The following is a 14450-nucleotide window of genomic DNA, read 5'->3' as shown; positions in this document are numbered from 1 at the left end:
TGATTTGTGCTACAGAAACTATTTTTATGTATAAATACAAAATAATTATATTAAATATATTGTGTAACATTATATATAAATATATACAAAAAAAAAAAACAAAACAAAAGCAAATTACAAATATTGTGCAAGCGAATTATTTAAACAAATTGATCGGCATTCGAAAAACTCCCAACAAAGAACAAAGCGAAAAAAAACACACACACACAAAAGTAACTTAATGTAAATTAAAAACAAAGAAAATATAGGCATCAGCAAGAAAAAAATAAAATAAATTAAATAAAATTTTCCAAAAACACAAAAAAAATCTAACTATTTTAACGATTGTTTTATTTCCATGATTTGAGTTAGGGGTGTTACAATTGAAAGACATTGATTTAATATTAAGCTTTAATATTAGTTGTTTTTAAAAAAAAGACATTTTTATTATACGTTGTATATTGCACTGCTTTAACAATTCAATAATTAACCTTTACTGATTTTGAAATCATTTTCCATTATGCAATTTAAACGTTAACTTGTTTATTAATCGATTCTACTCAATTGTTAGCACATGTGACTAGGACAAACTTCATGAAACTGTTGTCAAAATTCCTGCATGGAAGGGGCGAAAAGCTTACTTTGATATGCGGGACTTTTATTAATGATGAGAAGGTCCTTTGACGATTATCGAAGAGAACGAGGCCAACTGGCAAAGACCAATTGCAGCCAGGCCCCCCTAACATCAATGATGTTTTCATTTCGATAGTGATTTTTACAAACACACTCTTTTTCCCCTTTCTACACTCTGCAAAATATTTCTCGTAATTTTGATTGACAATGTATTGGACTTAACGTTTCTATTATTTATTTATTTCGATTATAATATTGATATGATTTTTAACAGAAATGTTTTTGATATTTTCGTAAGCTAAATAAATTTTGAACTCAACAGTCTATGCCCAAACGTATTTATATATATTTTTTCATACAATCTTTTAAAAGTTTCAATTCGAAACTTCGGCAAAAAAAAAATTTGTACTCAATCAAAATTCGCTTGGAAAAAAAAAAGATTTCTAGGCAACAGTGGTGGTTCTAGCTTGTTTCTTGATTTTCTGATTGTTTTCTCACAGTGCATGTGTCTTTCCAAGGATATAAGGACCAAGAGGAACAGCTGGCAGCTGGTTTCCCCTCCCGCATTGTCTTGATGGCTCCAAGGATAACACTTTGCTTGACCTTTCTCTCTCTGTGCGTGTGTGTGTGTGTGTGTGTGTGTGTGAGCGCGTGATAAATGATGACGCAAATCCCCTTTCCCACCTCAGAAAGTGGCCCCTTTTGGTCCTTTCGGTTACATATTGTTTCAGCCCGCATCCACATCCACATCCACTCCTTTGTGCCCGGCGACAGTTTTGCCAAGTTTGCTTGGCAGTAACAGTTAACCAGCCAGCCAGCCTGCCACTCCCATTTTTCCGCCTCCCCTGGATTTCCTTCGCACGTGCTCATTTTCCTTATTGCCCACCCTGACTTAGCGCCTTTTCTGCCAGCCTCGATTTGGCTCAAAGAATATTGACATTGATTTTGATTTCCTTTTTGCGATTTGATGGCTTGCCTGCTGCACGTACTTCATACCACTCCTATACACACACATATACCACACAGTGTGTCGAAGGATTCTGCTGCACCAGCTGCTAAACGCCTCGGGTGTTGCAAGTTCAGATCAAAGATACTTTACCATCACTATTATTGGAGTCCTTGGTTTTTGTGCGCTTTCAAACATCATCCTGCGCTTAAAGTAACGCTTTTAAACTTCAGACAACTGGGTATAGTTCTTCAATACCGCTTATTATCATTACTACAATTTTATAAATAATTCAACATTGATGAACAAATCTTAAGTTATAAAAAATTTCAAATCTATTCTATATTAAGAAAAGCTGCTGTATACTGTATGAAATAATATTAATTATTATATATTTTTTTTGCAAAATAGATTCAAAAATTAAACTATTTTCAGACGAATATAATATACATTTCCTAATTGTTGCCTTATCATGGCTTTTTAGTGATTTAAAATATGTACATATGTATACAAAATTCAAATTAGACCAAAATTTTTTAGACTAATCCTCTTTTTCTATGTAATCAATTAATAATGCACAGAGTTTGTCATTCAGTCATAACGCATTCTCTTATTTTATTTTATTTAAAATTGCATGACATTTAAATTTTATTGCATTTTTAGCATTCTATTTGGCGCTGATTTTTTTGTGATAGACAACGAATAAATTTACGAATAATTTATGCATACAGAGACGACGCAATAAAACAGAAAAAAAGGCAAATCAAATTAAACGCAATGTAATTAAGTTGCAATTTTTCGTTTTGTTCAGCTTGATACAAATCTAATATTAATAAAGAACGCCAAAGATGTCGGTTTATCGAACTAATTGAATTTGCATTAATTCCCGTAGAAAATATGGTAAATAAGTGATGAGCAAATGTGAAAGTCTTTACGGGCGGCAGAAAAATAGCCGCTGGCATGAATTTATTATTATTGTTGAACTCAACTCTGGGGAACGCATAATAAATGGACATGTCTTCCCGACTGTTCAGTTAAATTGGCAACTAATTAATCAACAATTTGCGCTTGATAAACATGCTGGAATCTCGCAACTAATTATAATAATATCCAAGATTTTTCCCCGGCACGAACGAGTCTTTCAAGTTGAGTTTCTATAATGACAGCTTAATTGGAATTGGAATCGCAACTGGACGGGATGTGTAGATTGGAGTATTGGAGTATTGGAGTATCTAAGTATCTGGGTTAGTGAGGGGGCGCCCTGTAAAACTTTTGACAGCTGGCTGCCTTGCGAGGCCGTCAAAACAACTTTGATAAAAGAGGGCCAAAACAGACAAACAAACAACGAGGCAAACAAATGAATGAGTGGGAGATATGAAAATTTATCATTCTCAAGTTTCGGAAGGAAAACAAATGGCCAAAGACACAAAGGGAAGTCTATGAAATGGCACAACAATCTATTGTGCAAATTTATAAAAATTAAATTCCAGATTTCAAATCAATCTTAAACAATTGATTTTAAATCTGAAATTACAATGGGGATAGGATAATTTTAAATTTCCGCACAACTTAAATTTCAATCATAATATAGTTAAATCTTAATTGAATGTTTGTCAAAAAAGGAAGAAATAACTTAAATTAAATCTACAAAAAATCTTGAAAAAAAACAAAACTAACAACTTAAATTTTATACTTAACAGATTTTCCAAGAAATGTTGTTGTTACCCAAAAGTCAATCAAATTGTTTGATTTAAGTTTTGATTGTGGTCAATAAGAATTTGCAGCTGAAGTTTATTGAGTGCGGTGTTTACTTGGTCTTAATAGTCTTTACCAAGAATGCTATGATTTATTGACCTTAAGAAGACTACTGTCTCTCTGTTTGTTTTATTTGTTAAGTGTTATTAAATTTATTGTTTCATTAACATTAAATTAATCCTAAGTTCTCAGCACATTCTGAATTTTATGATGTAAACCAGAAAAACATATGTTTTGAGAAAACAAGGCGCAAAGCCAAACAAACTGACTGTTTAATCATTTTTAAATCTACAAACCCCAAATAAAAAAAAAACCAAATTCACTCACTCAATTTAATGCTTATTTTATGACCTTAAACGATTTTCGAAGGTATTTCTTGTCCACCCAATGGCCGAACAAATCGTTTAATTTGATTATTTAATGCGGTCATCTTTTGATTGAAGTCAATTGGAATCTGCAGCTGCAGTTCGTTGAGAAAAGTGTTTACTTGGCTTTAATGGACTTGGCCAAGGATGCTTCATTGTCCTTGGAGCGACTACGGTTCGTGTTTTATGCTCTTCTGCTGCAGCTCCATCGCATTTGTCTGACAAATTGAGTTTCCGGACGGACGGCAACTCGGAAAAAGCGCAAATAAAATCAAATGTGTGGCCGGCAGCAGAAACTACACAGGGAAATAAACTATATTAAGATCTTAAAAAAGGCTAGGACTTCAGCTTATTCAAACTTAAATTTAATAGTTCCTCTTTAAAATTTATATTTTGATCATTTGTTGGGCAGTTTGTCGGGTTAAATTTAAATTAAATAAATATATTAAATTTAATACATTTTTCCTGTGTAGAGGAAACTGCAAGAGGGAGGACGCTCTAATGACTCGGTTTCCTACTCTTATAAAGCAATTGCCTGAAGATGCCCAATTGCACATGACACTCTTTCGACCACACAGAATTTCATTTCTGGAGGAAAACGTTCTTTATTTCCCCATTTATTGCTCTCAATTTCTGTGTAAAATTTCAATTGTGTTCCTTGGGCGACAGCCATGTGCAGGCGACCAACAAAAATTGTCAATTAAAGCCATTAGGGCCATTGGCAATTAGTTGGCAGTCCCATTATGCGGAAACCCATTTGCCGTTGCACGTATTTATATGTACCATCGTTTTTTCACTCGAAACAAATACGATCTTAGGCAGGAATTTCTATTTAAAAATACATTGCTCGATACCCTGCAGCGGGATGGGCAAATAAGAGATGTTGTGTGTTCTTAATTGGTCTCTTTGTGGGTTAAGGCACAACAAATTTAACATGTACAATTCACCAGTACAAGCAAAATATAAACAAATATGGTAGTTTGTATGCCAAAGATACAAAATATGCAAGGGAATGGATTCTTATTTAAAAACAAACAATTTGTAATTTTGTGTACTTTAAAATCGGTTTTATTGCCAAACATATGTAAGCTCGAAAATGTAAAACACAGGTAAAGCAAATGCTCAACACTTTGTTAAAAAATAGTATAATGCAAATGAATACACTTAGAAAACAAGCTACTAATCTAAAGAAAAAAAGGATTAAAAAAATACAAGAATTTACGATTGGAAGTTCTCTACATGGTTTCTCCAAGGGGCTTGATGATCAGCTCGTGCACCTGGACATGTGGGGGCGTGGCAATGGCGTATAGCACTCCCTGCGAAATGTCCTCGGAGTGGAGCATCCGGTCCTTGATGGACTCCCTGATGCTATCCGGCAGGATTTCCGTATCCACCACGCCCGGACTGACGCTCTGGAATATGAAAACAGTAAGACCGAAATAAATAAAGTTTATACATTTAAATACAACAAACAAATTATAACAATTTAAAAACCTAGAGTATTAGTAGCAAACGTTATGGGTAAGCTTAATAATTAATGAACAAGACTAATCTCTTGTGCATAATATTTAATAAACTTCATCGGTAAGTTTACTAAAAAGAGATAAACAAGTTTTTTTATGAAATAAGTGATGCATAATATTTGAGTAAGACATGAATACTTTCATTTCAAAATTTGCATGCTATTAAAAAAGGTTTATGTTGTATTAGATAAGATAATAAATATGGTAATGAATAATTAACCTGAATTTATGCTGTCCATAATAATACTCATTCCTGGTAAAGAGTTAGGCACTATTTTTTGTTAGGTAAAGATAATCTGAATAAATTCTAATTATTTTGAATAGCTACAAAAACTAATATTTCTATTTATAAAAATTGGTTTTTAGTGCAAATACTTTGTCGAACTATTTTAAGTGGGAAGGGGGGAAGGCGAACCCACCGTGATCTTGATGCGGGTGCCCAGGCCCAGGAACTCCTGGCGATAACCTTCGGCCAGGGCCGTGACCGCATGCTTGCTGGGCGGATAGAGGTTGACGTCCGGTGCCACGCCCTCCATGGCCGTCATGGTCTTGTGCCCGAGGATGCTATTGATGAGCACCACATGGCCGTCGAACTTGCGTTCGCGCATGGAGCGCACAGCCCGCTGGGTGCAGAGCACAATGCCCATGACGTTGGTCTGCAGCACCTGCTGCATAAGGGTCGGACTCATGTCCACCAGGTGGCCCGACTGCAGGGTGCCGGCATTGTTCACCAGCACATCGACGGCGCCCAGCTTCTGGATCACCCAATCGAAGGCCTCGTTCACCGAACTCTCGCTGCCCACGTCGCAGTACAGGGCAAACAGTTTGCCCCTCTTCTCGGCCGGCAGCTGCTGCTGCAGCTCCTTGACGCGGTCCACGCGACGGGCCAGCCCCACCACCGTCATCCCGGCCAGCACCAGGTCCTTGGCGATGGCCGATCCGATCCCCGAACTGGCTCCCGTGACGACGGCCACGCGATTCTGCCAGCGCTCCATGTTGCTCGCTTGAAAGTTCTCCGATACTTGATCGGATCACGGGTGAAAGCAGCTCCTTATATATGGATGCTTGGAATGAGCATGGTTGACGCTTGTATTGTAGATAGATCGTTGGGATCGTTGCGTGCCGCTCTCCGAACGAGTTCCAGCCAATTGCAGTGAGAGAAAAGCTATAAAACGAATGCTATTACAAATTAAAAACAATTATTTCAGCAGGACGTTTTAATTAGAAAATAATACAAAGTATATATAGAATGAAAAGCTATAAAAAAAGATAAATTAAAAACAATTTTTTTTTAACGGCAAGAAGTCCGACCTATGCAATAGAATGTGATAATTAATTAAAAACAAGTATTTCAACAGGAAGTTTTAGTTAGAAACTAAGAACCAAATATAAAATATAACATTTAAAAATGTTAAAGAGGTGCTTGAGTTATATAACATATTCAAAAGTTCTCTATAGAACCCTTAATTAAAAAAAAACTAACTAATCTAATCTCTTAAAAAAACTTTGCATTTATATTTTATCAAAAATCGAAATAAATCTTTTGACAATTTTGTCTGATAAAAATATACTATAAATGTAAGGTGCATGAGTTATATGAATCAAAATTTATATAATTTAATTTCGTAAGAAAAGTATTAATATTTTATTATTCAAAACTTGAAATATTAATATGTGATACAAATATTTAATTAAAAGCTTGATTTGAATTCAAATATACGGTGGAAAATAAAATTAATGCATGCCATACAAAATAAATGGCATATATTACCCAATTTATAAGATTGAAATCTTGTGAAAAAGTAAATATTTTTGCCAGTGAATCTCGTTAGCGTGCTGAGAAACTGCCGCCTCATCGCCTGGACAATTAGGCACGCCCCCGATAGAAAAAAGGGGCGGACGGTGATGTATTTGCATAGTTGGAAACGACAGTTTCTATTGTTTTTGGCTACTCCAGCCACTGTAAACTCATATTTTGACGAAGAAACACTCCTCACGTCGGTTTTCGGGAGCTATAATTGGCGTATAAAGAACATATATTTATATGGCCTGCTTGGGATAATTTAGGGCTGGAAATTGGGTCAATTTAACTCGTAAACTGTTTCTGCTAAATTATACATATTTTATCCAACTAACTATCAAATGTGTAGATAAAACAGTTGATTAACCAAAGAGTGTAGAATAAACGTTAGTTTATTGCTTTAACAAATTCATTTTTGAATTAAAAGAAAATACGCTTTTAAGCTATTTTCTTAAATTAAATTAATCTGGCTCACAAGATAAATAAGAAAACGATTAGTATGCTGTAATAATACCTTTTTGCCACACATCAGCTTATCAAATAATTTGCATATTAAATGTATGCGATTCTCGTTTCCCACATTCAATTAGCTGCACGTTTATTCATCTCGGATTATATTATAAGTATTATGCATTAAAATATATATATATATATATATATATGTATATGTCGACACACCTTCTTCTACCCTGGGTCATTTATAATCTCGTTTTGCGTCATTTGAAATGTCATTCAATTAAGGTAAGTAAGAAACTGATGCATTTTATTTTATATTGCAAGTATATTTCAATACGTCTTTTAAAATCATATGAAAAATCGAAAAAAAAAATTAACTCAATAATTTTAATTAATATTAAGAGCATTATATGTAGTACATGAGAAAACCTAAGCTATTTTTACATGAAGTTAAAACTAATGGGTATGGGAAATTTCGCATATAGATGGGTATTAATCGATTACCACGAGAGTATAAAAATCAAATCAAAGTATTGAATTAATTCATCATAGAAATAAGCTTTTAGTGTTTTTGTTTGGGTGTAGTAAGCTATATAAATTAATCCAAATTTTTTTTGTAGAATTATGGTATACAAAAATGTATATAATTAATCAATTAAAGAACTAATGAAATTAATATTGTAATTCTTCTGTGTGATAGTAAAATTATTACATTTTAAGCTACAGTTTTTTCTAAACGGGAAATGAAAAATAATAAAATCGAATTTAATAATTATACACTCTCTTTATCCAGTGTATACCCATGGCGCCCCCCAACAGCAAAGAAAGGACTGAATATATATATATGTTTGAACCGCATCACCTGAACTTCATTTTTGTTGGGGGGTTAGACGTTGGAGTGGAGTGTAGTGGATTTGTCGATACCAACACGCAGTGTTGTACATTTGGATGTGGCTGCATAACTTGTTGTTGTGTTTCTAGCGTAGTTCAGTGTTGAAAGTGTTGGTGCCGATGCTCCTGGATTGCCGATGTGTGACAAGGTGTGGATGAAGAAGATGCTCTACCAGTAGCCGCCCTTGGATGCACTGCCTCCGCCGTAGTTCATGCTCATGTCCATGCCGTTGTAGGCGCAGAAGGCCTCGCCATTGTCGATGCACGGCTCGGATTGGCCGGCTCCCTGACCAAAGAAGTTGGCGGGCACGTTGCAGGTGAGCGGCGAGCTCATGTTCCCATAGTCACCCATGCCCATCTGCTGCTGCTGCTGTTGATGTTGTTGTTGTTGCTGCGGTTGGGCACTGGGCATGGCCATGCCCGACTGGACACTGCATCCTCCGGCAGCAAATTGACTAGGATACTGCGCTGGTGCTGCTGCTCCCTGGCCAGGCCATCCTGCTCCGGCTGCTACTCCCGATCCCGGTGGTCCATATGCTGGGGCTGCTCCAGATCCTCCAGCGCCGGATGGCTGCATCAGGTCGCCCATCTGCGGATAGACAGGTGCGTTCACGGGCTGGCCGTTCCAGTAGGAGAATCCGTTTGACATCTTCAGCAAAAAAAAAAAATAGCCAAAAAGTGTAACTTTTGGAAATTTGGAAAAAAATAAAATTAGAAAACTTGTAGTTTTTTTTGTAGATTTATTTTTGGGCCAAATAGAAGCTTCACAAATTTTGTTCCGCCAAGCGTTGTTAACTGTTCGAGCTAACACTTAAAACTGAGGATCTGGAGCTCCGGCCTGGGGCTGTTCGACTTTTGCCTTTGACTTTGACTTCATGGATGGCTAGATTACAAATTTTTCAATTTTAACTGAAATAGATTCGTTTGAGTCTGGTTAGCCATGATTTACTTAAGATCTCGTTAATTCCTTGCGAATTTTTTAGATCTGAGCTAGTTTATACCATTTAGATATTTAATGAATTTTAATTTTGTAACCATTTAAAAAGAAACATATACAAAGTGTTGTATACATCTGGATACAATCAAATTATGTCAATTAGTGAAGAAATACATTACAGATTGTATTTTCATTAATTTATTAAACGCTTTATATTCATTAGGATATTTAGATTGAATTGCAATGGTTTTATAAAGCGTAGTCAATATTTTTTCAGTGTTAATTTTCAATCAAATTGTACTCTCAGATTGGCAGAAACTCAGCTGGTATTTAAAGCTATCTTAAGACTATATTGTTGTCGTAATTTTTGTTTTCTTGACCTGATTTGGTAGTTAATTTTCTCGGCTTTCAGCGACCCAAGAAAGTATCCCCATAACAGGCATTCAGTTTTTTTGCCGCTCCGCTTTTAATTCAGGTCATTCCGTGTTATTTAGCATACAATTTTATATTGTGATAAATGACATTTCTTTTCATTTTCATTTCATCTCTTTACTCTCATATCTCATTTCTTAGTTCTATTTCTTTTGGTTTAGCCTTCTCGCAAAATGGGGCGGTTGGCGACTGGGGGGCGTGGCGTGTGGCCAGCGTTGTGTTAATTTTTGAAAAAGGACGCCAACTGTCGTGATGCAGCACAGATGATAATGACGAAGACGTGGCAACAAACATTTGTCTACATAAGCGGTATTAAATGGTTATAATCGACTTTTAGGTAATGAATGTATCTTTATATCCGATTAATCCGATTCGGCTTGATTATCAAATCGTATATGCAAATTTATGTAAAGACATCATTCGTTCATTGTTTTGTTATCTTCGTATTTGTTTGTTAAATGATCTTTAAACTATAATTTCTGGCACGTTTTAAATCACACATGGTTGGCATTTAAATAGGGTATTTTTAAGGCTTTCTCTCGGCAATTTATATTCTTACTCTATTCTTGTGCCTAGCATAAAATGCAAAACACTTGAACTGAGTGGAAACGAAGGCGAAAGCAAAATAAACAACAACAAAGTGCCTCATAAACCATCAGATGCACTGGGAGAAATTTCATGACTTGAAATATTTATGATTGACACACTAAGAATTCTGAATAATATACGCAATTTGATTGTTAAACAATAGTATGTATATAAATTTAAAAGACTTACTTACTTTGATTCAGGAATTCTAATAAGTCAAGATTGTTGTTTAATTTGAAAAGGCGAAAGTTACGTAGACGCCATATATTTTTACATTTTTTTATTGCGTATACGTAAAATATTGACTAAAGGAATTTTGAAAACTATAAGCAGTTGCATTAATTTATAAATTCAATTTATTTAAATTTGTAAGATGAATTTATTTTAATTCTGAAATCAATAAAAATCGATATTATAATTCATGAATTTGTATATACTTACGTTACGTATACGCAATATATTGATGTTGTTATTGCGTATACGAAACGTTTACAACTAATGCCGACTTGTGTTGACAAAATTTTTTTAGCTGTGCCTAAAAATAAGGAGAATAAGCAGCGAGCCGAGAAAAAAAGAACGCAACATGGCAGGGTGTTGATAATGATAGCAAAGACAAAAGCCCACGCCTAATGGGACACGGAGTGGCTGAGGGGCAATGGTGGCTGGTCCTGAGCGATGGTGAGGACGATGAGGGGCTGGCGAGATGGCTGGCCGACTGGGTGACCATCCGACTGTCAGGCCCACGTCCTTGACGCGCTGCAGTGGCGACATAGTAGTGAAATTGCCTGTCCTCGGCCGGCGTCAACATTGTGTCATTGCTAGTATTAAATCAGAGCCAAACAAATGATGATACATAAGTGCGACACAAGTGCGCAGAAAAACACACAGAAAAGATTAACCGAAAAGCTGGGTGGGCAAATTAAAATTGCAACACGACGGGCCGGACATACAGAGAGGAACACCTTAGGGATTGTACCCTCAAATAATTTAAAGATTATATTTCTTAAACAAATATACAATATATATTCAATAGTAAATAATATGAAAAACATCCACTATTTAATGGGTATAATATTTTATTTCTTAAGAAAAATAAATTATTTATTAATTTATTTTAAGAATATTATGAAAGCATTTTGTATAAAACATACCTTATATTTGCTTAGTTGGCTAACAAAAAATGTTTGAATATACAATATTCATAGAGTTAGCAAGAGGTTTTCTTGACAGGATTGTTAGCTATATATTTTGTAACTATATTTACTATATATTTTATTTAAGAACATTTGGATTAGTGCAAAATATTGTGGAATTTTTCTGGTCCTGCCCATATTCTTCACCCACTGTGAGTGATCAACTGAGTTAATATTTCACAGCCTGACCTTGGGTCATACCGAATTATGTGAAGCCAACTGTGCCGGCGGAGAATAGAGGAAAAGCCAGCGAGAAAATCGGGAAAAACAGATCCGGGGAGATGGAAGACAAAGAAGGCAGTGCATAGTTCATCAAGTCCGCAAACAAACGCATGCCACAGTCGGACTTCAAGGAGGCAAAGGATCTCGGAAGGAGCAGAGGCACACCCACTTGGGTCAAATATGTTGGCAGTTGCATTCTGTTTGGGCTCCGAACAGCAAACATTCAAGTGGCTGGCAAAGACAAAGGACCGTCACAGTGGGTCACAACGAGTAATAGTGACTTAAATATAGTACTTTAACAACATTTATCAATAAAACATGGTTATCATTGAAAACTCATTCAAATAATATCGGAAATCGATGATAGATAGCCAATATCTCACCTGAAACTTAGCTTTTCTGATTTGTTAAGTTATATAGGAGAATGGCATTAGGTGTAGTTTAATAATCCCCAATATATATAACATCTTATTTATATAACTCCTAACGTAGTGATTTCCAAAAATATTCAGTACTATCCCTAAAACTAACAACTATTGTTGATTTTTGGCTCACCACTGTAGCGTAGTGTAGTTTTATCGCATTATTGCAGCTGCCTCTGGTCGACCACACTACCCTTCTCTTTCCATTCCCTTCGCCCTGTCTCACTCTTTCTCCCCCTACCCATCTCCCTACCCATCTCTTTCGCCAGCTCTATTTTTCTCTGTCTGTCCAGTGGACTCCTCCCGTGCCATTAGCCAAAATGGGTAAATAAGCTTAGTGCGCTGTACGACTGGGGACTTAACTGTGTGCGGAAAAGGGATGGCCAATGGGGAAACGGGACGGAGATAGCTGCAGGGAAAGTGGTGAGAGCACTTGAAAAAGTGGCAAAATAATTACCGATAACACAAATGCCCAGGCACCGATTCCGAACAGTCGAACTTTTTCCGTGTGTCTGACTTTTTTTTTGTTGTACCCCTACCATCGCATTTTTCCCGCCTTCCCACGTAGCTTTTCCTGCCCCTTTTTCCTTTTCCTCCGTGCCGCTTTTTTTTTTTTTGTTATTGTGCTTCGCTTGTAGAACTCTGGCTTACATAAATTCAATTGTGCGCCTCTGCGAGTGTGTTTGTGTTTGACTGTCAGTGCAGTTAGGCTAAACCGATTTGTCTCACCCTCCCGCGCACTTCCATTTCCCATTTTCCCCTTTCCGCTCACGAGTCTGTGACTTTTCCTGCAGGCTATGCCCTACTTTTCGGTATTCGATTGACTTTCATCGGTTTTTTTTCTTTAACTCTAAAATATGTAGTCAAAGAATTAAATTGTAAATCAACATTTTTCCTAAAGATATTTTAAATCCAATTTTTATATTTAACATCATCAAGACAATAGTTTTACTACCATATATTAAACAAAAATATTATGCCGCAAATTTTATGAAACGCATTAAAGCATTAAAGAAAATACAGATTTAAGTTTGTTTTTAAATTAATAACTGATATAACATTTTTAATAAAATTTAAATTAAAAAAAAGCTAGTTCCTTTAATTTAAAATACAAACTAAGATATCTCTGTTGCTAAATTTGTCGTTAAAAAGGTTTTATAAAATACGTACATATGTATACCATTGTCATATAATTTTTTTCTTACATAAAAGTAAAACCCAGGGTACTTCGCACATCGGCTTAGGCCTTTTAGACCCGACTTTTGACCAGTCTTTTTTCCCTTATTTGTTGTTTGCATTGCCCAGTTGACTTTGGTGCTCTCTGTGTCAATTGATGGCCCTCGAATGGACTGGACTCGAGCGAACAGTGAGTGGGGTCTTGAGGCTGTAGCCCCGAAAAATATCAAGTGTCGTTTGTCAAGTCAGAGCCAACATTCAATAATGTTAATTTGCAGTGGTAGCGTCCGGAGATTCCCCAAATTCGGTTTGCAGTTAAGCCCCCGGTAACAAGTTGCGGTGGTCTTTAATGGCTGCCGTCTAATCACTCCGCTTCGGGCAACTTTCTTGGCGGTCTTCGGAATTTGGGGATGGAGGCTCTTACTCTTACCGCATCACATGGCCATGCCAATTTATTTAATATGCCGTACGTGAGCTTCCGCTTTCGGTTCTGTTCAGTGTCGTTTATGGCCCCTGACTCTGATTCTCGTCCTTTTTTCCTGGCCTTGTGTGTTTTTACTACTCGCATTTCATTTCATTTTACTGGACGTTTTCAAATTTTTCACTTGAGTGAGCTTTAGCAGGCGGTTTCACATCTTTAACGATGTGCAAAAAAAAAAAAAAATGAAGAAAATATACTGCTGAAACAGGAAGAGGACTCTGAACTGTCCGACCATTTGTAATGACCAAAGCCTCTGGGGCGGCTAACATGTGAGGACCTTCGCTGACCAAAGCTCCTCCACTGACAGTTGGGCACGAAAACATAAGTGGTATTGTTGGCAGTTCCAAAAGACTGTAAAAAAAATATGTCATACAGTGCACGCACGCAGCAGTGAACTTAGAATTTATAAGAGTACAAAAACAATGTTTTATTAAATTAAACGAAGCTGCAGAAAAATCTTTTTTTAAAGCGCCATTGCTTTAAAGGACTCTTACCAATAATTTTGTTTGCTCTAAAATATGCAACTTGTCGAGTTTTCATTCTTTTGAGAATGCGCTGCACTTCAAAACAAAATCAACTTGTATTGAAAAAATAATCAACGGTGTTTAACAGAAATTTTGTTATTTTATTAATTTATTTGAAATTATATG

The 14450-nt window shown here is 36.1% G+C and overlaps 2 protein-coding genes across 2 annotated transcripts; both read right to left on the bottom strand.

Moving 5' to 3' along the window:
• Positions 1 to 4723: 4723 nt before the first annotated feature.
• On the bottom strand, positions 4724 to 6233 carry LOC108142200 (farnesol dehydrogenase). The gene is made up of 2 exons (XM_017265887.2): positions 5621 to 6233; positions 4724 to 5090 (listed from the first exon to the last, which is right to left on the bottom strand). The coding sequence occupies exons 1-2, from the start codon at positions 6194 to 6196 to the stop codon at positions 4914 to 4916; spliced, it is 753 nt and encodes a 250-aa protein (XP_017121376.1). The 5' UTR covers positions 6197 to 6233; the 3' UTR covers positions 4724 to 4913.
• Positions 6234 to 8301: 2068 nt separating this feature from the next.
• Positions 8302 to 9173, bottom strand: LOC108142272 (RNA-binding protein FUS). Its single transcript, XM_017265996.2, has one exon. The coding sequence runs from the start codon at positions 8996 to 8998 to the stop codon at positions 8519 to 8521; it is 480 nt and encodes a 159-aa protein (XP_017121485.1). The 5' UTR covers positions 8999 to 9173; the 3' UTR covers positions 8302 to 8518.
• Positions 9174 to 14450: the final 5277 nt, after the last annotated feature.

The sequence above is a fragment of the Drosophila elegans genome, unplaced genomic scaffold (assembly GCF_018152505.1).
Source record: "Drosophila elegans isolate 14027-0461.03 unplaced genomic scaffold, ASM1815250v1 contig_149, whole genome shotgun sequence".
Lineage (NCBI taxonomy): Eukaryota > Metazoa > Arthropoda > Insecta > Diptera > Drosophilidae > Drosophila > Drosophila elegans.
Note: the sequence above shows the minus strand (reverse complement) of the source record. Positions and strands in the feature narration are given on the sequence as shown.

Excerpts from the sequence above, each read along its gene's own strand:
- LOC108142200 (XM_017265887.2), bottom strand. The coding sequence starts at position 6,196 with ATGGAGCGCTGGCAGAATCGCGTGGCCGTCGTCACGGGAGCCAGTTCG. Across the intron at positions 5,091-5,620 it reads GCACCCGCATCAAGATCACG|AGCGTCAGTCCGGGCGTGGT; the intron begins GTGGGTTCGCCT and ends TTCATATTCCAG.
- LOC108142272 (XM_017265996.2), bottom strand. The coding sequence starts at position 8,998 with ATGTCAAACGGATTCTCCTACTGGAACGGCCAGCCCGTGAACGCACCT.